Here is a 25,864-nt window from a genome sequence, read left to right on the forward strand (position 1 = left end):
CTCTCAGTAAAGGGCACTGTTCACTCGCAGGCTGCTGATTTCCTTAAGATCATGATAAACACGGCTGAGCCTGGGTCACCTAAAACCAGAGTTTACGTGGCCTATTCTGGAGGACTTCTTTGGTTCACTCTCTGACCTCTTGGATTCTGGAAGCTTCTCCATCCCCCACCTAGTTAGATTTTACTTAATTGTAACTTGAGCTTCCAAGACTTGGTCTGTCTGCAGTCTGTGTAGAATGCTGGTGCCATCAGTTTCCCTTCAGCTTGTCTTGCCTGTGCATCCTAGTCTCTCAAGGCCAGTCCTGGCCTGTCTTGTCACTGCCCACACTCAGGTGGGGACCCGAAGTAGGTGGCATGGAGCCTGATCTCTGTGCTCCTCAGCCCCTCTCCCCCAGATTCTCCGTGGATTAACAATATGTCCTGTGGTCCTTGTGTCCCAAATATTCCTTCCTCCACCCTTCGCATTACTTGCTACTGCCCCTCCTTTAACTTAGCATAAATGTCACATTCTCTGCTGCGCCTTCCTTGAATACCTTCTCCAAAGGATACCTATCCCTCTTGTTATTTATCTCAGATCCTTCCTTGTTTCCATCAAAAGAACTTGAAATGTGAAACAACTTTTATTTATTCTGTCCATCCTTTCTATTAAACTATCACTGCCCTGAAGTTGGAAGCCTATCTGCCCTGGTCACCATTGTGTCTTGAGCATCTAGCATGGGGCTAGGTGCAGCATAGATGTTCCCCACAGCTTGCTGAATGAATATATGAATTCTGAGAAAAAAGCAACTGGGGGCTCCCAGTGGACTAAAGAGATCTGTGGTCGCTATAAAGAGCATCCTTCTTCACTCTCTCAATCCTTCCATTGATGATCTCATTACAGTCTTGGCTGAGAAAATGCACCACCACCAAGGTGTGCGCATTGCTGTAAGGTATATTTTCATCTGGCCCTCTCTCTACATGGTAAAATATCATGCTTTCTGGTTATGGTGGCATAATCATAATTGTAAGGTTGTGGATGGTGAAAGGAAATTCCTCAAAACCTTTCAGTAGAGGTATATCCCAAAATACTGATCCCCATCCTTCTGCCACCAGGCAGATTGCACAAGTCACCTGACATCAAACCTTGGGCTGTAACATAGAAGATGTGGGCCCATATGACAAGGGGGCAGATTGATGCTCTAATGCTTCCATAAATCAAGTGTGTTTAGCTGCTCAGAAATAAGCAACACTTGCCAGACAGCCCCCACAAAAAATTCAAAATTTCATTTGCCTGCCATGCTGTAAGTACACAGAGAAAAAAGTAACTGCCAATTTAAAATCAGTCACAGAACAGGAGCTTCTGGGTTGGTGAACACATGGAGGTGCTGGGAGAGTGGCGTGCCTGAAGAAGGCATGGGAACTCTGCTCCCATTCCCTGTGCCTTGCCCTATGCATCCCTTTCATCTGGCTGTTCCTGAGTTATATCATTTTATGATCAACTGCGGATCTACCGTGTGGATGACAGGGTCTTGGTGCTCCGACTGGGGGTCAGGCCTGTGCCTCTGAAGTGGGAGAGCCGAGTTCAGGACATTGGTCCACCAGAGCTCCCGGCTCCACGTAATATCAAACGGCGAAAGCTCTCCCAGAGATCTCCACCTCAACGCTAAGACCCAGCTCTACTCAACAACAAGCAAACTACAGTGCTGGACACCCTATGCCAAACAACCAGCAAGAAAGGAACACAACCCCACCCATTAGCAGAGAGGCTGCCTAAAATCATACTCAGTTCACAGACACCCCAAAACACACCACAAGCCCAACAGAAAGACAAGATCCAGACTCATCCACCAGAACACAGGCACTAGTCCCCTCCACCAGGAAGCCTACACAACCCACTGAACCAACCTTAACCACTGGGGTAAGACACCAAAAACAATGGGAAGTACGAACCTGCAGAATGTGAAAAGGAGACCCCAAACACAGTAAGTTAAGCAAAATGAGAAAACAGAGAAACACACAGCAGATAAAGGAGCAATGTAAAAACTCACCAGACCAAACAAATGAAGAGGAAAGAGGCAGTATACCTGAAAAAGAATTCAGAATAGGGAGAGTAAAGATGATCCTAAAATTGGAAATAGAATGGAGAAAATACAAGAAATGTTTAACAAGGACCTAGAAGAACTAAAGAGCAAACAAACAATGATGAACAACACAATAAATGAAATTAAAAATTCTCTAAAAGGGATCAATAGCAGAATAACTGAGGCAGAAGAACGGATAAGTGACTTAGAAGATAAAATAGTGGAAATAACTACTGCAAAGCAGAATAAAGAAAAAAAGAATGAAAAGAATTGAGGAGAATCTCAGTGATATCTGGGACAGCATTAAATGCACCAACATTCGAATTATAGGGGTCCCAGAAGACGAAGAGAAAAAGAAAGGGACTGAGAAAATATCTGAAGCGATTATGGTTGAAAACTTCCCTAATATGGGAAAGGAAATAGTCAATCAAGCACAGAGAGTCCCATACAGGATAAATCCAAGGAGAAACACGCCAATTCACATATTAATCAAACTATCAAAAATTAAATACAAAGAAAAAATATTTAAAGCAGCAAGGGAAAAACAACAAACAACATACAAGGGAATTCCTATAAGCTAACAACTGATCTTTCAGCAGAAACTCTGCAAGCAAGAAGAGAGTGGCAGGACATACTGAAAGTGATGGAAGGGAAAAACCTACAACCAAGATTACTCTACCCAGCAAGGATCTCATTCAGATTCGATGGAGAAATTAAAACCTTTATAGACAAGCAAAAGTTAAGAGAATTCAGCACCACCAAACGAGCTTTACAACAAATGCTAAAAGAACTTCTCTAGGCAGGAAACACAAGAGAAGGAACAGAACTACAATAACAAACCCAAAACAATTAAGAAAATGGTAATAGGAACATACATATCAAAAATTACCTTAAATGTATATGGATTAAATGCTCCAACCAAAAGACATGGATTGGCTGAATGGATACAGAAACAAGACCCATACATATGCTGTTTACAAGAGACCCACTTCAGACCTAGGGACACATACAGACTGAAAGTGAGGGGATGGAAAAAGATATTCCATGCAAATGGAAATCAAAAGAAAGGTGGAGTAGCAATTGTCATATCAGACAAAATAGACTTTAAAATAAAGACTATTACAAGAGACAAAGAAGGACACTACATAATGATCAAGGGATCGATCCAAGAAGAAGATATAATAATTGTAAATGTTTATGTACCCAACATAGGAGCACCTCAATACATAACGCAAATGCTAAGAGCCATAAAAGGGGAAATCGACAGTAACACAATCATAGTAGGAGACTTTAACACCTCACTTTCACCAACTGACGGATCATCCAAAATGAAAATAAATAAGGAAACACAAGCTTTAAATGATACATTAAACAAGTTGGACTTAATTGATATTTATAGGACATTCCATCCCAAAACAACAGAACACACTTTCTTCTCAAGTGCTCATGGAACATTCTCCAGTATAGATCATACCTTGGGTCACAAATAAAGCCTTGGAAAATTTAAGAAAATTGAAATCATATCAAGTATGTTTTCCAACCACAACGCTATGAGACTAGATATCAATAACAGGAAACAACCTGTAAAAAATACAAACACATGGAGGCTAAACAATATACAACTTAATAACCAAGAGATCACTGAAGAAACCAAAGAGGAAATCAAAAAATACCTAGAAACAAATGACAATGAAAACACGATGACCCAAAACCTATGGGATGCAGCAAAAGCAGTTCTAAGACGGAAGTTTACAGCAATACAATTCTACCTCAAGGTACAAGAAACATCTCAAATAAACACCCTAACCTTACACCTAGAGCAATTAGAGAAAGAACAAAAAAAACCCAAAGTTCGCAAAAGGAAAGAAATCATAAAGATCAGATCAGAAATAAATGAAGGAAACAATAGCAAAGATCAACAAAACTAAAAGCTGGTTCTTTGAGAAGATAAACAAAATTGATAAACCATTAGCCAGACTCATCAAGAAAAAGAGGGAGAAGACTCAAATCAATAGAATTAGAAATGAAAAAGGAGAAGTAACAACTGACACTGCAGAAATACAAAGGATCATGAGAGATTACTACAAGCAACTATATGCCAATAAAATGGACAACCTGGAAGAAATGGACAAATTCTTAGAAAAGCACAACCTTCCAAGACTGAGCCAGGAAGAAAGAGAAAATATAAACAGACCAATCAAAAGCACTGAAATTGAAAATGTGAATAAAATTCTTCCAACAAACAAAAGCCCAGGACCAGATGGCTTGCCAGGTGAATTCTATGAAACATTTAGAGAAGAGATAACACCTATCCTTCTCAAACTCTTCCAAAATATGGCAGAGGGAGGAACACTCCCAAACTCATTCTACGAGGCCACCATCACCCTGATACCAAAACCAGACAAAGATGTCACAAAGAAAAAAAACTACAGGCCAATATCACTGATGAACATAGATGAAAAAAACCTCAACAAAATACTAGCAAACAGAATCCAACAGCACATTAAAAGGATCATACACCATGATCAAGTGGGGTTTATTCCAGGAATGCAAAGATTCTTCAATATACGCAAATCAATCAATGTGATAAACCATATTAACAAATTGGAGAAAAACCATATGACCACGTCATAGATGCAGAAAAAGCTTTTGACAAAATTCAACACCCATTTATGATTAAAAAAAACCCTCCTGAAAGTAGGCATAGAGGGAACTTACCTCAACATAATAAAGGCCATATATGACAAAACCACAGCTAACATCACTCTCAATGATGAAAAATGGAAACCATTTCCACTAAGATCAGGAACAAGACAAGGTTGTCCACTCTCACCATTATTATTCAACATAGTTTTGGAAGTTTTAGCCACAGCAATCAGAGAAGAAAAAGAAATAAATGGAATCCAAATCGGAAAAGAAGAAGTAAAGCTGTCACTGTTTGCAGATGACATGATACTATACATAGCGAATTGTAAAGATGCTACCAGAAAACTACTAGAGCTAATCAATGAATGTGGTAAAGTAGAAGGATACAAAATTAATGCACAGAAACCTCTTGCATTCCTATACACTAATGATGAAAAATCTGAAAGAGAAATTAAGGAAACACTCTCATTTACCATTGCAACAAAAAGAATAAAATACCTAGGAGAAAACCTACCTAAGGAGACAAAAGACCTGTATGCAGAAAACTATAAGACACTCATGAAAGAAATTAAAGATGATACAAATAGATGGAGAGATATACCATGTTCTTGGATTGGAAGAATCAACATTGTGAAATGTCTATACTACCCTAAGCAATCTACAGAGTCAATGCAATCCCTATCATATGATCAATGGCATTTTTCACAGAACTAGAACAAAAAATTTCACAACTTGTGTGGAAACACAAAGACCCCGAATAGCCAAAGCAATCTTGAGAAAAAAAAACGTAGCTGGAGGAATCAGGCTCCCAGACTTCATACTATACTACAAAGCTACAGTAATAAAGACAGTATGGTACTGGCACAAAAACAGAAATATAGATCAATGGAACAGGATAGAAAGCCCAGAGATAACCCCACACACATATGTTTACCTTATTTTTGATAAAGGAGGCAAGAATATGCAATGGAGAAAAGACAGCCTCTTCAGTAAGTGGTGCTGGGAAAACTGGACAGCTACATGTAAAAGAATGAAATTAGAACACTCCCTAACACCATACACAAAAGTAAACTCCAAATGGATTAAAGACTTAAATGTAAGGCCAGACACTATAAAACTCTTAGAGGAAAACATAGGCAGAATGCTCTATGACATAAATCACAGCAAAATCCTTTTCGAACCACCTCCTAAAGAAAGGGATATAGGGCTTCCCTGGTGGCGCAGTGGTTGAGAGTCTGCCTGCCGATGCAGGGGACACGGGTTTGTGCCCTGGTCTGGGAAGATTCCACATGCCACGGAGCGGCTGGGCCCGTGAGCCATAGCCGCTGAACCTGTGCGTCCGGAGCCTGTGCTCCTCAACGGGAGAGGCCACAACAGTGAGAGGCCCGGGTACAGCAAAAAAAAAAAAAAAAAAAGAAATGGATATAAAAACAAAAATAAACAAATGGGATCTAATGAAACTTAAAAGCTTTTGCACAGCAAAGGAAACCATAAACAAGACCAAAAGACAACCCTCAGGATGGGAGAAAATATTTGCAAGTGAAGCAACTGACAAAGGATTAACCTCCAAAACTTACAAGCAGCTCATGCAACCCAATATCATAAAAACAAACAACCCAATCCAAAAATGGGCAGAAGACCAAAATAGACATTTCTCCAAAGAAGATATACAGATTGCCAACAAACACATGAAAGGATGCTCAACATCACTAATCATTAGAGAAATGCAAATCAAAACTACAGTGAGATATCACCTCACACCAGTCAGAATGGCCATCATCAAAAAATCTAGGAACACTAAATGCTGGAGAGGGTGTGGAGGAAAGGGAACCCTCTTGCACTGCTGGTGGGAGTGTAAATTGATACAGCCACTACAGAGAACACTATGGAGGTTCCTTAAAAAACTACAAATAGAACTACCATATGACCCAGCAATCCCACTACTGTGCATATACCCTGAGAAAACCATAATTCAAAAAGAGTCATGGACCAAAATGTTCATTGCAGCTCTATTTACAATAGCCAGGATATGGAAGCAACCTAAGTGTCCATCGGCAGATGAATGGATAAAGAAGATGTGGACATATATACAATGGAATATTACTCAGCCATAAAAAGAAACGAAATTGAGTTATTTGTAGTGAGGTGTATGGACCTAGAGTCTGTCATACAGAGTGAAGTTAAGTCTGAAAGAGAAAAACAAATATCATATGCTCATACATATATATGGCATCTAAAAAAAAAAAAAGCGTTCTGAAGAACCTAGGGGCAGGACAGGAATAAAGACGCAGACGTAGAGAATGCACTTGAGGACACGGGGAGGGGGAAGGGTAAGCTGTGACAAAGTAAGAGAGTGGCATGGAGTTATATACACTACCAAATGTAAAATAGCTAGTGGGAAGCAGCCGCACTGCACAGGGAGATCATCTTGGTGCTTTGTGACCACCTAGAGGGGTGGGATAGGGAGGGTAGGAGGGAGATGCAAGAGGGAGGAAATATGGGGATATATGTATATGTATAGTTGATTCATTTTGTTATAAGGCAGAAACTAACACACCATTGTAAAGCAATTATACTCCAATAAAGATGTTAAAAAATAAAACAAAATAAAATCAGCCACATAACAAATGCAGAAGCATGCTAATAATTTCCACACAAAGCAGCCATTTGTCTGACAGATTTCCAGGAAATAATCCATGGTTAAAACAAGAGGGGTCTTTATTAGGAAGAGGAATTTTCTAAGACATAAGTGTACAATGGGGTTTTGTTTTCTTATTTTTCATTTGTTGCTACTATCTGTTATTCCTAGATTTTTGAAATTTGCATTACCTTTTTGTCAAAGCGTACATTCACATTCAGTGGGAAATGAAGTTTATTAATATGGTGAAGTAAATAATAAGGGAAGATACTAAATCTGTGACTCTTCTGTTTCATTTTCAGAAGGGCCTCTGATTCAGTTAGCAGGAGTGAAGTGGCAGGATATAACTGTTTTGCCTTTGTTTGCTGAATGCCAATTATCATATTCATTTTCTTATTGCCCTAAAGGAGGGTTATTTGTATTCAAGTTTTCCTAACCTGGAGTCTGTGGACCAGACTGAGGACAGGAGAGCCAGACTGAGGAGAATGGAAAGACTGGCTAATGCCCAGTTGTGTCCAAACAGGCCTAACCATTTTCTGCTTCTCACACCAGTTTGTTTAACTGATGTGATCAGCAAACCAGACTGAGTTAGAAAGAAAATTCCTCTTAGCTTACAGGAGCCCCTGGCAGAGAGAAAATGAAATCACAACCATTTCTTCCTTGTGTTGATTCTGATTTATGGAGTCATCCTGATACAGTTTCCACGTTAGACTGCTACCAAGTGTTCAGATGAGCATAATAAAGTTAACCAACGTGGGATTGGGAGGTCAGCAGGTTGCATTCAAGTACGACCCTGACACCAAGTGGCTACGTGACTTTACCTGTCTAAGCCTCTGTTTCTCCATCGGTATTAAAAGGAGGATAAGCTGGATGGTTAAATTCTCCCAGCACTCTAGAGTGATATGTGTCTGGGATCACTGGGCTTGTATTCTGCTTTGATTTCAGAATACTTTCTTGCTCTCCAAGTACTAAACCAGGATATGGAAATAATTCTTTTCTGTTCCTTTCCTTATGTTAAACAGATTCATAAGACCCTTAATATCAAATAATTCATTCCAAAAATTCTGTGTTGAACAGCACCCAAATTCATCTGTCCGTCTTCCCCCCACCCCATTCACACTTCACTTCCTCCCTGTTACTGGGCCCTTAACTATATTCCAGCTCCTGTATCCCAATCTAGCAGAAGGAAGAAGTCATGTAATGAGTAGAAGTTGTAAAGATTGTATGTTCAAAAGTCGTTCATGATCTAGTGAGGGAACAAAGGAGGAGGCGGTCAACTTCACCTGAAGAAGCCAGGCAGGGCTTGAATAGAGGAGCCAAAGCTTGAGCTGAATCATGTAAGATGAGCAGATGCTCACTCAGCAGGCAAAATAGCACGGGGGACATTCAAAGTGGGGGTAATGGCATATACGGGCGCAGTGCCATGAAGCAATAAGGCTTGTTCAGGAACATGTCCATCAGAATGCTAGAGCAGCGGGAAGGGGTGGACAAAGAGAGATGGGCAGGGGCCATGATAGGGCCTCACGGTCTGGACATCAGTCCTCAGCTAGAGTCGTCTTGACTTCATGCTTTCTGTGGTCCTAAAGGTTTCCATTTGATTGCTGTTCTTTTCTCTACTTGTGGATTCCTTCATCTAAAACACTTGGGGCTTCCAAGAGTGGGTAACAGTTTAGATGTACAACAAAGTATATCAAGAGAAAATAAATGCAGTGATTTTGAGTGTATTATTCACCTTCCAGCTGGTCAGTTTTTGCTTTCTGGGCACAAAATCTCCCCTATAACATGCAGTTCTGTTTTGACTTTTGCACATCGGGCTTTGATGTATGTTTCTGGGAACATGTTATGTATGAGAGTCAGGGACTGTATTTAGCAAGACGGGGCTCTTTTTCTATTTTATGCATTTGTAAAAGTTCAGATCTAAAAAAAATGTAGCACTGAATATAATGAAACTCAAAGCCATAAGAAAAGGCTGCCACTTTTATTTTCCAAAAAAAGCTACAGGTAATAAGGTCAGCTACTGCTAAAATAAAATTGCAACACTACCTAGGTGGGAAGACAGGGCATTCCAAGGAAACGTAAAAATCTTTGATTCATTTCAGAAATAATCAAGATCTGTCAGACTTAACTACAAAAAGTTATTATCATTCTAAGAAAGATAATAAAGTTTACAAAACTGCAGGAGGTACAGGCAAAATGTTCAATCAGGAAGTGTGTGGGGCTGTGAGGATGCATAGCTTTGGTGTCAAACCCAGGTGAAGGTTTTTCAAGTTCATCTTTGTCACTTACATCATTTCTTCCAGCACAAGAATCACTTCTTTTCTTATGCAAAATTTAATGTTCTGTAATTGGCATGTGTCTTACAACTGATGTACATATTTACTGTGTAGTGTTTCCTTTCTTTCTGAAAGGCTGTCATTAAATTGATGACCCGTCCCCCAGTTGATGGTTTCTCAGAACTGAGAGTATTAGTACTAGCTGATCATGTGTTAGTGGCTTAAACCCTCCAAACCTTCATTTCCTCAGTGGGAGTTATAAAGAAGGTCGTTTATTGGATAAAAATAAAACTGTTTACCTAAAATTCTTGTGCGGTGTCGGGCACTTGGTGATATTTGGCGAGTGCCAGGATGCAAGGTAGGTCAAGTCCTCCAAAGCTCATGGTTCACCTTGCCTGCTTAGTCATGCGGAGTGGAGACCTGATGGATGGACAGGACTTACTCCACTGCCACCTTTCCACAACACCCCTGCCCCAAGTTCAGGAAGCCAGAAGTTAGCAAACGCCTGAGAACTACTCCTAACCTTTACCCAGAGCTCAAAGTTTGCCCAAGGCTTCATCTGAACAGTCTTTTACCATTTACAAAGTTGTTGCACACACACTCTTTTGATCTGTACAACTTTATGAGATTAGTAGATGCCGTAGGATCCACTTCATTTCTTTAGAACACTAAAGCTCCTAAGAGGTTGGAAGAAAGGACCAGTGTTCTATACCGGTGACAAAGTGGAGCTGCCAACCCAGACGTGTCTGATCCCAGGCCCAGTGCTGCTTCCAGGATTCAATTCTGCAGAACTACGTTTTCTCAGGTACACTTCTGGGACAAACTTCAGGACTATGCCCTGGAATTTGTTTCAGACAGATCAATGCATGAAGAAGCAGCAAGCCATTCCAAAAAAAAAAAAAAAAAAACAACTTCTAGACTTTTTAAAGGTAAAGATCTGAACGTACAGGCTCATTGTACTGCCACATGTATGAGTAAATGTCCATAGCAGTTGCATCAGGGCTCCATCATGGAGATGAGTGGTGCTCGAAACAGAAGCCCGTTAAACAGCTACAGTTCAGACAGCACACACAGCAGTGGGGAGTTGTTGATGAGTAACCCAGCGCCTCTGGTGTGATCCCTGCGGGTTCAAGGGAGGCTGCAGAATACCCTTAGTCCTACAAGATTAAAGTGCCTCTGGATCTGGGGTAGTGGTCAGTGGGATAATGCAGAAAGATTCATGATCAAATTAGAATTCTTCCCTCGGAGAAAGTATTTGTGAAAAGGTAAACCATCAAGTTGGCAGAATCTAAACCCTCTGGATAGATAAAGGCAAAACCAGGGAGTCTATTTTCCTACTCTAGGGTTTGGAGGTTGGCCACTGAATAAGTTTAAGAGTCCCGGTAGAATAGTGAAACTAAGGAGGCCTTCAAATATTTCCTAGTGTATGATTTGGACTTTAGACATGCATATGAACTGGTTAATAACGTGGTAGTCAAAAAGCTGTATCATTCAGTCACCAAAAATTTAAGATAAAATTTAAATCAACATTCCTAGGAAAAATGGAAGTCATGTATTCAATGTCCCCAATGATAGAAAAAACAGAAGTCAGGACAATTGACTATCAGTAGTTAAATAGTGTCTTTGACATAAGGTTTATCTATTATCCTGAGAGAGGAGATATTTTCCTTACTGATAGGAATGGAGTAACTTTGAGGGTTTGAGTTTAGATGGGTGGTTACCACATTCTGGAAGAACTTGGTGATGTGTCAGAGACAGCTTCTACAAAACACCAGGAGTCTACAGGGGTTAATAAATACATCTACAAACCTCCTGACCATGAGAGAGAAGAGACCCAGAGACAGACACGGAAGGGATGAGCTGGCAGAGCAGGGCTTTCTTTAGGGGGTCTGACCCCAAAGAAGAGCTACCAGATCGCCCATGCAGGCTTTTATATCAGCTAGAATTCCTAGAATTTTACAGTGGAGGGACCTTTTTAAAAGTGTGAGCTATTTCCCACATCTGTCCTTTCTATGAGCCATGTAATTTCCAAGGAAAGGATTAGTCCCAGTGATGGGAAAGTGGAAGTTCAGGACTTGGTCAACATTTGGCAAGGTCAGGGATAGAAATGTTGCTTGAGATTCTTCTGGATATGGAAGAGAACTTGTAGCCAGACATTTAGTCCTTTTTTGATCTTGAGTTTGTTATGAGTTGGAAGAGAAAGAAAAAAAAACCAGCATTTGTTCCTGAAAGAAAAATGGTATGAAAACAGAAAAAGGGAGGTTGGCAGGCATCAAAGAAATGCGTGGTGATTTTCTCAGGGACTCTCACTACTTTCTCTCTCTTGCCAAAGATCAGAGCCTTTCTTTGGGAAAAGGGGCCTAATGCAGCTAAATGACATTCCACACTCCTGTCTGTCAGATAAGTCTGCCAGGAGAACCAGAGACGTCCAGTGGGACACCTCATGGCCCTGCTCGTCTGGGGACGTGAGCTTTCTACAAGATGAGGGCGCTAACCATCTAGAGGGGATGCCAGCCTCCCCAAATTTCTGGGTAGCTCTTTTCCCTTCTGTGTCAAGGCCATCAAGGGAAACTGGCTCCCCAGAGAGAAGACAGGAGCCTGCAGGGTGTCTTACAGGTGGGTGCGCTTCACAAACAGAAGGTGTATGCACAGCTCATACCTCTCACCCCTTCTGCCAAGCAGCTCTCAACCCCACCTCTGACCAATGTCTCTACGACCTGACTGCATCTGTATGCCCCAGGGGCTGGCTCAGCCCCATCAGGGTGACAGGCAGGTCGGGCCTGATTGGTGCCCAGAAGAACCAAGCCTGATTAATCCTAAAATCTGATAAAGCCTTTCACAAGGGACTATGCAGGCAGCACAGAAAAATGAGTAACCACAGCTAGATTAGCAAGGACAGGAAAATTGCACTTCCGAAAGATCAATATAGGACATACACTTTTGTTCGTTTGTGTTTTTTTTTGCGGTACATGGGCCTCTCACTGTTGCGGCCTCTCCCGTTGCGGAGCACAGGCTCCGGACGCGCAGGCTCAGCGGCCATGGCTCACGGGCCCAGCCGCTCCGCGGCCTGTGGGATCTTCCCGGACCGGGGCACGAACCCGCGTTCCCTGCATCGGCAGGCGGACTCTCAACCACTGCGCCACCAGGGAAGCCCAGGACACACACTTTTAAAGACCAAATGTGTCTTTATGTTTCCGTTTTCTTTTCATTTTGAGTCTGACAGATTCAATGTTATACTTGCTTTGTGAGCAGCTACTGAAGGATGATTTAATTACACTTGTGCTAATGTATCATTATTAATTATAATGCTAAACTTAAGCAATTTAGAAATAGTGTTGCATGCTGGACAAGCAATTAATTACACAAATTAAAATTTTTTTTTCTCAGTTTATCTGGTAAGGGAAGACAGGCAGATAAAAACTTGTGGGCTACTGAAAACTCTGCTTGTTCTCAGGCTATTGTGTAACTTGAAGCAGGCCTATGGTAACACCTGATTTACGCATTCACCAGTTTATCAAAGCAAAGGGCAGAAAGGAGGCAGGAAGGGAGGAAGGAAACCTGCTTTAGCAAATGACCTCGTATAAGTCCCTCCCCGCCCCCGACACCCCCAACACTGCTGAGCCTGATCAGTTACCTTGCTCCAGTTTCCCACTTTCCAGCCAGCGCAGGGACGGAGGTGGCACCTCTTAGCAGCGTCAGGCCTCTGCAGGGCGGCGCAGTCGGAATCCACGTGGGTGCTGCACTGCACCCTCCGCCAGTAGGCCCCCAGGCCACACGTGGTGGAACACTGCCGGGGGGGGGAGGGGAGGAGAGAGAAGAGGCTCGGGGCCGCTTTCTCAGACACACCCCACCCCACCCTGGAGTTGGGGGTCCTCAATCTCCGCTACTCACTAAAACGGCCTGCAGAGCTTTTGAACAAACCAGCGCTGAGGCTCCAGCCCCAAACAATCTGAACGCCTGTGGGTAGGGCTCAGGCAGGAGTATTTAAGAAACAAATCCCAGGTGATTCTAATAAGCAGCCAGGCTTGCAAATCCCTGATTTCTCTGTGGGAGGAAAACCCAGTGCAAATGGAGATGTGCTTCCCTTTAAAAAGTATCCTGGTGGATAGACCTAGAGTCTGTCATACAGAGTGAAGTAAGTCAGAAAGAGAAAAACAAATACCGTATGCTAACCCGTACATATGGAATATAAAAAAAAAAAATGGTCATGAAGAACCTAGGGGCAAGCTGGGAATAAAGACACAGACCTACTAGAGAAAGGACTTGAGGATATGGGGAGGGGGAAGGGTAAGCTGGGACAAAGGAAGAGAGAGGCATGGACATACATACACTACCAAATGTAAGGTAGATAGCTAGTGGGAAGCAGCCGCACAGCACAGGGAGATCAGCTCGGTGCTTTGTGACCACCTAGAGGGGTGGGATAGGGAGGGTGGGAGGGAGGGAGACGCAAGAGGGAAGAGATATGGGAACATATGTATATGCATAACTGATTCACTTTGTTATAAAGCAGAAACTAACACACCATTGTAAAGCAATTATACTCCAATAAAGATGTTAAAAAAAAAAAAGTATCCTGGCGTGAAGGCCTGGGGAAGGGGGTGAGCTGCAGGCACGCTGCCGCATTTCACCAATGCTGCTCATAGAAAGGGAAGAGCAGAAAATAGCCTCGGTCAACATTTTCTCAACTGGCTCATTTATGGAGGTCAATTCTTCTCCTTAAAATTCTTTAGGATTGGATTTGAATCTCTCATAAGTTCCTAGCTTTTCTTCCTCTGTACTATATTATGTGTGTATATATATGATATACATATATACACATTAGAGATTATAACAGCTGAAGTGAATAATAGACTGATTCCACTAGCGGCCCCATTGTTCACACCCATGCTCTTTTCAATGGACTTCAGAGCTCCTCTCATCATATGGTGGAATGTATTTCCCCAGCTGCTGAATCGGGACTGTTCTTGCAACTTTCTTTTGCCAAGACATTGCAGTGGGTGCTGTTGTGTCAGTTCTCAAGAGGCCTTGCTTGTTCTGGTTCACTCTTGGACCCTTGTCTCTGCCATGAGAATAAAACTGGGCTAGCCTGCTAGAGGATGAGAGATCATGTGAAACCCAGCTGGGTGACCCAGCCGAGCCCATCTCAGACCAGCCAGCCTTCAGCTGACCCTTCAGCAAATGCATGACAAGCCAAGCTGAGGTCAGCTAAGCTCAGCCCGGGTCAGCAGATACTCCTAGCTGACCCAGAAACTCATGGACAAAAATTAATGTTTACTGAGATTTTGTGGTTGGTTGTTATATAGCGTTACTGTGGCAATGGACAACTGATACAACTACACAACAGGTACCTTTCCTATATTTTCTCTAACCTCTGAGACTCAGGATACGATTACAATTCTGCAGTTGACTAATTGTGCAATCTTTCTTAGTTTCCTAACGTCCCTAGCATGTGAAACTGGTGACAACACTAAGACCTCATTTATTAAGTTGCTGTGAGAACAACAGAGGTAACTCACACACAAAGTGAGTGCTCTACAAATGTTACCTATTAAACATAGTATACCTGCAAGGTCAGCGTTATGAGTCCCACTTTCCAGATTTCCGGGGCCCAGAGAGCTTAGCAGTCATGCTTAAGGTCACACAGACAGTACAACGTTAATTTCACATTAGGACATGGAGAAAAACATGACGTTTGCCCCAAACCCAGGACAGAGCTAGTGAGACCAAATTCCCAGGCTACTGATGACCCTGGTACATCACAAGTGATGTCTACAGTTCTTTGTACCATATTTATGTTGTAAATAAACACATGTCTCTGGAGCTCTGAATCTAGTCCTGTTAGATTCAGATGTTGTGAGTAGACATTTGTTTAATTCCTTTTTGACAATTTCTATTTAGACAGCAAATGAGTCCAAAGGTGAAGCTGACAGGAGGATGTCCCTGGAAGGCAGTAAGTAAAAGGGGATTCCACTGATTGTCTCTTTAGTTAGTTTCAAATTAGGAGTGTGGCGGGTGGGGGGGGGGCGGGGGGGGGCTGGTCAGAGAAGAGAGGAGGACCCTAAGGAGGCAGAAGGGACAACTTGCTTGTTCTGGGAACTTTCTCCCTCCTTACAGCTAGTGACCCTGTGACAACCGATTTACCAGGTCAAGGAGCAGGTTTGGGGGTGGTCAGAACTGGAAATGATGTGCAGCGCTACATCAGAATCCTGAGAAAACGGCTGTGAAAGGCTGCGGAAAATTTTACTGTCACTTCCATTTACAGGACTGCACAGCATACATTTCACTGACTGGCCCAAGGGATCCGACTGAATGATGAGGCAATTTGACGAGAGGTGACCTGTCAAAATGCAATCCACACCCATGCATACTGTGAAGCACCTACATTTTCTGTCTTATAAATAGATATCAAAGCCAATGCTTACTGAGTGCTTCCTATGTGCCTGACACTCTCCTACACAGAGTTATTCCTTTTATCTCGTAACAATCTTATCAATCAGGCATCGTCATCATCCTCATTTTAAAGTTGAGGAAATGGGTGCAGTGAGAACATACAGTTAGTAAATGATGGAGCCAATACTCAAACCCAGAACATCTGCTTTCTAGATTTATGTCTATTTACAGTGTTAACTCAGTTTTTATATCAATTCTTTAGTAATTTTCAAAATCACAGGTAGGTAAAGGAACTGTGTATGCTGGGGGACATGAACACCCCTTCAACACAGGACAGAAAGGGAGGACACAGAGAGAGAAATTTCAGATCCAATGCTAAGGAACTTTAGAAATGACAATGCTTCCAATCTTAAAGAGCAGGAAAGGCTTTATGGAAGAAGAAGCTCAAAGCTTGATACTGAAGAACAGGTAGAACGTAAAAGGACAAAGGAGAAAGAGAAGGAAGTTCCAGGCAGAGGAAACAGCATAAACAAAGGCATTGACCTGAGACGAGCAGAAGGTTTAGTGGAAACTGAGCAGTTTCGATTTGGTGAAGCTTACGATGGATGACGTCATAGGAGGCAGTATGTTGAAAGCGGAATTATTCGAGGACCTGAAGGCTGTTGGATATTAGAGTGGATTTTATCTGGTACGTAATGGAGAGACATTAATGATTTGTGATCAGGAGTTTGGAATGATTAGAAAATTCCGCTCAGAAGAGTAATATGGCAGTCTTACATCTCTCGTGACGAAGTATGGAAAGCATTGGGGAGGGGAGAGATTGGAAGTGCCCAGACCAGTAAAGGTAAAGGAAAGAGTACTAGGGTTCTCCATTCTCAACTATTGGGGCACTATTGGTATTTTGGACTTCCCTCAATGTCACAGGACCCTCATTGTCTTTGGCTCTCAGACACTGAATGCTGGTAGCAGCCCCCATCCCCCATCATTGTAACAAACAAAAGCATCCCTACTCTTTTCCAGATGCCTCCCACTGTTAGATTGGAAACTCCTGAGCCTAAACTGACAGGAAACGAAGAGGAGATGACAGAAATGATGAGATGACACAGACGTGAAAAACTGTCAGGGTTTTTCTAGTAGGACAAGGCAAGACTGATACCAGTGGTGATCCTGGGGTTCCTAAGGTGTGGTGACTGAGGGGCCAGCGATGCCATTATAGGGAGGGACAATCCTAAAGAAGCAACTTCAGATACGGGTAGAATAAAAAATCAGGGGAGGGTGCGAAACTCAAAACCCAAAGTTTTCATTCTGTATCCTGATCCTCTCAGACAGTTCTGTGTATTAAACATTTTGTCTCAAAAGATGCAGAAAGGGAGCAGGCACCAAGCCCTGTCATGAAGGGGACTCCTGCCAAACGTGGAACTCTGTTCTTGTAATATCCTTGTAGCTTTACAAACCTCTGCAATCTGGGCCAATTCCCCCCTTCCAGCCAAACTGCCTAGCATTAATAGCTCTCAATGACTCCACCACGGTTGCCAAATTTTTGGTGAGCTATGATGTATTCAATAAGAGACTTTATTTCTGTCAAAGTCAAAGATACGACATGAGATAGAATTAATTTTTGTATCTTGATCAAAATCAAAATGCATCAGTTAACCTCTGGGCTCAAACAGTCATCAGGATTGATAGGTACGTTTATTTAGGTTTAGTTTATTTGGATATAGTAACTTCTCAGATCAATTAACATTTATCAATTAATTCACATGTATAAAATATCCTCAGGACAAATGCATTAAAACACATTTACATAAGAGTATGGGAAAGGAAACTAATTTCTGGGTCATCCTAAAGCTACTTTTTTTTTTTTTTTTTTTTTTTGCGGTACTCGGGCCTCTCACTGCTGTGGCCTCTCCCGTTGCAGAGCACAGGCTCCGGACGCACAGGCTCAGTGGCCATGGCTCACAGGCCCAGCTGCTCCGCGGCCTGTGGGATCTTCCCAGACCGGGGCACAAACCTGTGTCCCCTGCATCGGCAGGTGGACTCTCAATCACTGCGCCACCAGGGAAGCCCCTAAAGCTACTTTTTAATGAAACTTTTGTATGAATTTGTGGACTGAGAAGAGCTGTCCATCTTTATTAACAGTCCTAATGTGGGGACTGTCCCATCTGAGAACTGTGATAGCCTCCAAAAGGGTCTCTCCTTTGGGCTGCACTTTGGTATCTCCTTCCATCTCAATACTATAAATGTTCTCCCCAAAGTCACTAGTGACCTTCTAATTGTAAGATCCGTTAGGCCCACTGTCAGTCTTCATGTCCCTAGACATCTGTGGCACCACATTTCTTGATTTAAGCCTTAAATATTAGACTGTTCCTTACCAGTCTTTCACATGGAATCTCATTGTCAGCCAGCTCCTTAAAATGTTGGTGTTTTCCAGTGTCCCAACACTGGACAACTCTTTGCGGCCTACAGGCTGTGCTTGGGTGACCTCATTCACTTCCAAGGTTCTAACTTCTACCTATTGATCATGGCTACCAAATTTTATCTCCAGTTTTCATCTCTCTCAAGAACCTCAGACCCATACACACAAACATCTGCTGGTTATCCGTTGGATATCCCACAGGTCTTATCAACTAAACTTGATCTGTAACTAAACTCATCATCGTTCCTTTCTCTGTCTCTTTTGAAACTTACTCTTTCTATACATTGTACTATATCTCAGTTTATAGGAGCATCACCTAACAGACACCCAAGATTCCAACAGAAGAGTCATGACATGCTCCTCTCCTCTCTCCTCTTCATACCCCACATTCAATTCCCCACAAAGTCCTGCTGATTTTAAGTTCTCAGTGACTCCTGAATTTATCTTCCCTTCTTCATCCCAAGCATTCTTTTTTTTTTTAAAGCTTGTCATTTTATTTTATTTATTTTTTTACATCTCTATTGGAGTATAATTGCTTTACAATGGTGTGTTAGTTTCTGCTTTATAACAAAGTGAATCAGTTATACATATACATATGTTCCCATATCTCTTCCCTCTTGCGTCCCCCTCCCTCCAACCCTCCCTATCCCACCCGTCCAGGTGGTCACAAAGCACCGAGCTTATCTTCCTGTGCTATGCGGCTGCTTCCCACTAGCTATCTACCTTACGTTTGGTAGTGTATATATGTCCATGCCTCTCTCTCGCTTTGTCACAGCTTACCCTTCCCCCTCCCCATATCCTCAAGTCCATTCTCTAGTAGGTCTGTGTCTTTATTCCTGTCTTACCCCTAGGTTCTTCATGACATTTTTTTTCTTAAGTTCCATATATATGTGTTAGCATACAGTATTTGCCTTTCTCTTTCTGACTTACTTCACTCTGTATGACAGACTCTAGGTCTATCCACCTCATTACAAATAGCTCAATTTCGTTTCTTTTTATGGCTGAGTAATATTCCATTGTATATATGTGCCACATCTTCTTTACCCATTCATCCGATGATGGACACTTAGGTTGTTTCCATCTCCAGGCTATTGTAAACAGAGCTGCAATGAACATTTTGGTACATGACTCTTTTTGAATTATGGTTTTCTCAGGGTATATGCCCAGTAGTGGGATTGCTGGGTCATATGGTAGTTCTATTTGTAGTTTTTAAGGAACCTCCATACTGTCTCTCACCACTCTTATTCAACATAGTTTTGAAAGTTTTAGCCACAGCAATCAGAGAAGAAAAGGAAATAAAAGGAATCCAAATCGGAAAAGAAGTAAAGCTGTCACTGTTTGCAGATGACATGATACTATACATAGAGAATCCTAAAGATGCTACCAGAAAACTACTAGAGCTAATCAATGAATTCGGTAAAGTTGCACGATACAAAATTAATGCACAGAAATCTCTGGCATTCCTATACACTAATGATGAAAAATCTGAAAGTGAAATCAAGAAAACACTCTCATTTACCATTGCAACAAAAAGAATAAAATATCTAGGAAAAAACCTACCTAAGGAGACAAAAGAACCTGTATGCAGAAAATTATAAGATGCTGATGAAAGAAATTAAAGATGATACAAATAGATGGAGAGATATACCATGTTCTTGGATTGGAAGAATCAACATTGTGAAAATGACTCTACTACCCAAAGCAATCTAAAGATTCAATGCAATCCCTATCAAACTACCACTGGCATTTTTCACAGAACTAGAACAAAAAATTTCACAATTTGTATGGAAACACAAAAGACCCCGAATAGCCAAAGCAACCTTGAGAACGAAAAACAGAGTTGGAGGAATCAGGCTCCCTGACTTCAGACTATACTACAATGTACAGTAATCAAGACAGTGTGGTACTGGCACAAAAACATCCCAAGCATTCTTGTCCTAGTTCTCATTCCTCATCTGGACTACTGCAGTATCCTCCCAACAGGTCAAATCCCTCATCCTCACTGCTTCCAGAATGAGCTACCTAAAACACACAGTGGGCCATGTCATTCAGTGGCAGAGACTGCTAGATACTCACTACAATCCTTTTTCCTCTTCTTCCTGGGTATACAATTAGATTACATTTTCCATCCACCTTGCTATTTGGTTTGGTCATATGACTGAGTTCTAGACAATGGAATGTGAGCAGAATTGATAAGTGCCCCTTCTAGGCTTGGCCCATAAAACCTCCCATGGGAGTGCCTCTGTGCTCTTTTCCCTTTCTGACTGTGACTAGGATGGTGACCCCAGGGCAAATTTGAAGACAGGAGGATGGCAGAGCCATTTTCAGACTGGATTCCCAGCATCATTTTCTACTACCACCATTGCAGACATGGAATCACCTTGTATTATTATGCTGAGTGAGAAATCAATTTCTGGCGAACCATAACTTGTTTGGCTCTATTTGTTAACAACAGCCTAGCCTCTGCGTGTGTGTGTGATTTCTAATTACATAGACATACTGTACACATGTCATTCATACTTTATTCTGATACTGATCCCATATATATGCCTTTTATCATCTACACTTTCACACTCTGTTTGACCTAGCTTGTATTCTTCTCAAGGCCCACAGTGTCTTTAATGGTAGGTACTTTCAGATTTCATCTCCACTGGCTAATTAACAAAATCCTACAAATTAACTAAGTAGCCTCAGTTTCCATAACTTGTTCTCTTTGTCTTTCAGTATGGACACACTGTCCAGACTGCTTTCTTGGATGCAGAACAATAAGCCTATTTATCTGTCCTTAAGGGATGCCCCAAGCTTTTGGAAAGAAAGATACCTTTGGGTGGTACTACTTAAAAGGATATCATTCATAAAACCTAAATGGAACATTTTTATTTCAAAATATCTAGGCTGAACCCACTGCAGTGACATTATAGGCACCATTTGCCCCTGTGAACTCAAAAGTAACCATGGAGCCCTCAATGTTATTTTAAGTACCTTCTTGAGAACTATGTGATTTTCTCATCTGTCTACCCAGGGTCACCACATAAATGGCATTGTTTTTATGTCATATGACCAAAGAAGAAACAAAAATAGCAGAAGGTAGAGAGAGTGGTGATGTTTTCTGATTTGCAAAGCAATGGATCATAGGCTATGAAGTCTGTCTGCTTGGGTTCAAATCCCTGCTGTGTCACTCATGAGTATGTGTGATTCTGGCTAGCTACTTCACCTTTCAGCTCCAGTTTCCTTATCTCTACAATGGGAGGCAATATTACCAGTCTCCTTGGGCTGTGGTGAGGATTCACGCATTCACATGAATGCATGTGAATTAGCATAAAATCATGCTGTAAAGCATGGCACACACTTGATAGATGTTCATTGTCAACATCCTCCTCACCATTAAGAGCCCATTAGGACTTTCCCAATGGAAAGAAACCTGACTAAAATGTCAGGGACCATGAGACCCACTCCTCTCCTTTTTTTCAACAAATTGGATTACTCTTAAGCATGAAAATCTTTTCTCCTCCTGAACCTGGATTCTTTACTTCCAAATGGGGATAATAAGATGCCCCTCCATTGACAGAAAATGGAATGAATGTGATTTCACTTTAGAACTTAAAGTAAATCAATGTGAAACATAGTTCAAATGCAAACAAAAAATTTTGGAAGTTTGAATATACCTATTTTTTTTGGCCACTATAGTCAATTTCAGGACCAATGATGCTGATTAATTCATACAAAAGAATTTTATATAGCTAAATTGTCGATTGGTACTGAAATTCACTAGAGAGACAGCAGATAAGAGCAGAAAGTTTTAGAAGATTCATCATCCAACGGACATGTCCATAGACAAGTTACTTACCTGTTAAAAATCTTAGTTTTTCTCTACATAAATTGGTATAAACAAGACCCTACCTACTCCCCAGGACTGTCAAAAAGATAAAGTAGTAGACTACATATGGAAGTGGTTTGGAAATTAACATGCTTCATAAATGAAATATATTGTTATTTTATATTAGCTGTTAACACTTCTTTTTAGCTAGAGAGATGAGTCATGCATTGTCATCAAAAATGCTGAATGACATCAACATGTGATCATTTTGCCACAAAGTCCTCTTTTGCATTGTCAAGTTATTTTTAACAAGTTCAAATACTGTGCATTTGAAATTCAAGTGGGTGAGAAATGATTTTGATGCTTCGGAGGACGTAATTAGTTCTAGAAATGAACAAACAAATATCTAGCCAAGTTCCTCAAACCTGAAAACAGGGACCAACACTTTGTCATCATGTTTATTTTCTTCTTCCTCTATCTTCTAATCCTTTTAATAAGCCAAAAAGAATTTTTTTTTAATGCAGGCAAACACTGAGTCCAAAAAGAAAAGAAATGCTTGATACAGTGAGCTATAGAATTCTTTTAAAGAAATTTGTCTTAAATTTCCATTCCAATTGTGATTGCTTGACAGGTTTAAACCAGAGTCTCAACACTGGCTTTCTGAATGAAATATGAACCCATGTCCTTCCAGTGGTCCCTCTTCACAACATCATTACAGTTTGTAGCTGGAAGGGACACTGGAGAGGAGCGGTGATCTACACTAGTTCCACTGTTTTGTAGATTAAAAGCAGGCTCAGAGAGACAGACTGAATTCTCCACTGTCACACAGCTGGCTGACCCAGGTCTCCTGATTTAGTTCTAGGTTCTTTTCACTATATCTCACTACATTTTTTCTCCTTCCCTGGATTTTTTTTTCTTTCATTTTTGGAGTTAAGGAGGTGAAGTGGGAGGTGGGGGCATGGACCTGATTGCTTCACTTTTTTGTACATTAGACTATGTTTTACACAAGTCCATTTTGAAATTTGCACAGGAATGCAACACCCCTAGCTAATTTCCATATAGAATCAGGCCTGGGTAAGAAACAGAACTCTTACCTCGCTCCAGTTTCCAACAGTCCAGTACACAGGGCTGCGGCCCGTGGAGAGCTGCTTGTAATCCGAGGCATTCAGCAAAAACCCTTCAGCAATCAGACTTGTTGCGTCTTCCTCGGTCAGGACTGGTCCGGAACTCTGTGTTAGATTCATGTTGCTTGGAAGTTCTTGGGGGTGATGGTTTACTGGCTTTTCTGAGTATGCTGGCTGGTGGTCTCCTCCCGGAGGGAGTGGAGTGTTAGCTGGCTTTTCGGTGACCATCCCCTCAGCTCTGGGTGCACCATTTTTGAGAGTGGTGGGCCTTTGGCTGGGCGCCAGTCCTTCCAACACTGTGCTGAAGGGTGGCCACAGGGATACCCCTCTAAGATAAGGTGTTGGTGGAGGTCCAAGGGGCATTTCTGTACTTCTTTCCACGGGAGCATCACTTCCAGGTACTCTGATCTGGGTCCATGTCACAGAGTTGCTCTCATCTTTGTTCTCAGGTTGTTCACCGTCTTCCCCTGAGCCACTATGAATCTCCATTTCTGGCTCTTTGGTCAAGGGATTATGAAATGGAGTCACCTGCCATGCCACAGGATTGCTGGAGGCTGACAAATCAGAACCACTCATTGTTGTGACTACAAGGTCTCCCTCTGAGATAGGACCAGTGTCTGGACTGGAAACATTCTCTTCATTTGGCTGGGTACTCAAAGACCAGGAATTGAGGATGGGCTGGGAAGTACTTCCAGTGGAAATGACATAATGGGAGTCCAGTTCAGTTTGGGTTGAACTATTCTGCCACTGTTTCCCATCCAGGTCTCCTTCTTTGGAGGCTGTGGTAGGACCAGGGCTGTGAATCGTCAGAGCACTTGTGCTCATAGGCTCAGGCACTGTGGGCGTAGTCAGCACCCTAGGACTAGGTGTAGTTGGAGGGATGGGCTTGAAGGGGTCAGTTGTTGGTAGCTTTTTCCCATTGGAAATTGTGCCTTTGTTGGGTTTTAGAATTCTCCGGCTAGATGGGCACTGCTGGAGACCACATAGAGCTCGGCTATTGGGTTTCCTTGTCACGTCGCAGGGCTCATTGTGGTTCTTGGCACACGTGACACTGCGAATCCGCACTCCGCCACCACAGGAAACAGAACACTGGGAAAGAGAGACGGCTGTTAGTCTAGTTTGGTGGAAAGATGTGTTGGTTCTCATGCTAAGGTTTATGGCACATCAGGACAGGCCCAGTAGAAACTGAACTGTGCAGCTAAAATCGTTCTCTATCTTTGTATAAGGTTTCTGTGCAATTTTAGTTTCCCATGGAAATATGTATCTCCGGGAGACCACCTAAGGCTCAGGACTAACCATTTACCCTTCACAAACTGAAAATGCAAACCACGAAATAGTAAAACTGAAGTCTCCCTGGGCTATGACCGTTGGATAGTAGATCCACAAAGAGTGCAATGATTTAAACGGATCACCTAATTTTTTAAAAAAGATAGTAATATTACCTTCCCTAGGGTTTGATGCTATTAAATTAATGTAAACTGTTTACGTTTTTTGGGAATCTATTAATTAATGATATGAGCCTTTCCCTTTATATCCGTGTAGCCACATAGCCTCACTCAGGCATACTAAGCTCCGTTTTCTTGCCTGTGTCAGATGGACTCAGATTAAAAACTAGACAATAACATACTCACACATGTATACAGATCCAGGACCTTTTATGAAATTTAAAGATGGGTAGTTAACCAAAGGTGGGGAGATGCCATTTCCAAAGAGTTAGGGGAGTCCTGTAGCATGGCGCTGATACACACATGGACGCCGTGGCAGGTCCCCCTCCCTAGTGGTCTCTCCAGGCTCTGTAGGGCACAGGCAGCTAGACTGCCTTCCGGGGAAACCTAACAGGACAGTTATTTCTCAGGATTCATGGTAAAGACTATGTCATCAGTCTTAGCAGCTGCAAACCACACATAGTTGCTACATAACACTAAATTTCTTGATATTTTGAAAAAAATCTGTAGTTTTACCAAACTGCTGCATTTTTAGCCTTCCTTTCCAATGACATTTTAAGTTAACCACCAAATATTGGTTCTTGAACATGGACTGTCCAGGAGTCTGTGCTGACTGTTTCGCATTTGTCTGTCTTACATCTCTGATCCTAAAGTAGGTTTCTTGAAGATGGGGACTACATAATGTTTCCTGGATTTCAAAGGGCTTCAAAGCCATTATTCTGTGTGATACCCTGTGAATATGAGCCCTGCGAGATTTATAGGGCTGTGAGATTTACAAGGCTGGAATTATTATTCCATCTCTTACAAGAGAGGAAGCTGACACCCAGGAACCTGCCTGAAAGGCTGTAAGTCAGTGGCAGAGTAAGAATTAGATTAATTCCATGCCCCTCCCCACCGACCAAAAAAAAACCTAGCACAGCACAGTGGAAAGCAGTTTGTCTACTGAATTTACTTATTGACTTAACCAAACTTTTGATTTCTGAAAACATACCCAAAGGCAGAAACTGTTTCTTATCCATAACTGAATTCCAGGATAGTTCTTGGGATACAATGATC

The 25,864-nt window shown here is 41.9% G+C and overlaps 1 protein-coding gene across 4 annotated transcripts in view; it reads right to left on the bottom strand.

The window, feature by feature from the left end:
• Positions 1-25,864, bottom strand: part of ADAMTS12 (ADAM metallopeptidase with thrombospondin type 1 motif 12) — a 390,453-nt gene that overhangs the window by 43,957 nt on the left and 320,632 nt on the right. For all 4 annotated transcript variants that reach the window (XM_029218869.1, XM_029218871.1, XM_029218872.1 and 1 more), the window contains 2 exons: positions 23,334-24,452; positions 13,251-13,403 (listed from right to left, as the gene is read on the bottom strand). In XM_029218869.1, coding sequence (XP_029074702.1) covers positions 13,251-13,403; positions 23,334-24,452 — 1,272 coding nt within the window. The remainder of the gene's footprint in view (positions 1-13,250; positions 13,404-23,333; positions 24,453-25,864) is intronic.

This window comes from Monodon monoceros, unplaced genomic scaffold (genome assembly GCF_005190385.1).
Source record: "Monodon monoceros isolate NGI ecotype Baffin Bay Population unplaced genomic scaffold, NGI_Narwhal_1 Super_Scaffold_12, whole genome shotgun sequence".
Lineage (NCBI taxonomy): Eukaryota > Metazoa > Chordata > Mammalia > Artiodactyla > Monodontidae > Monodon > Monodon monoceros.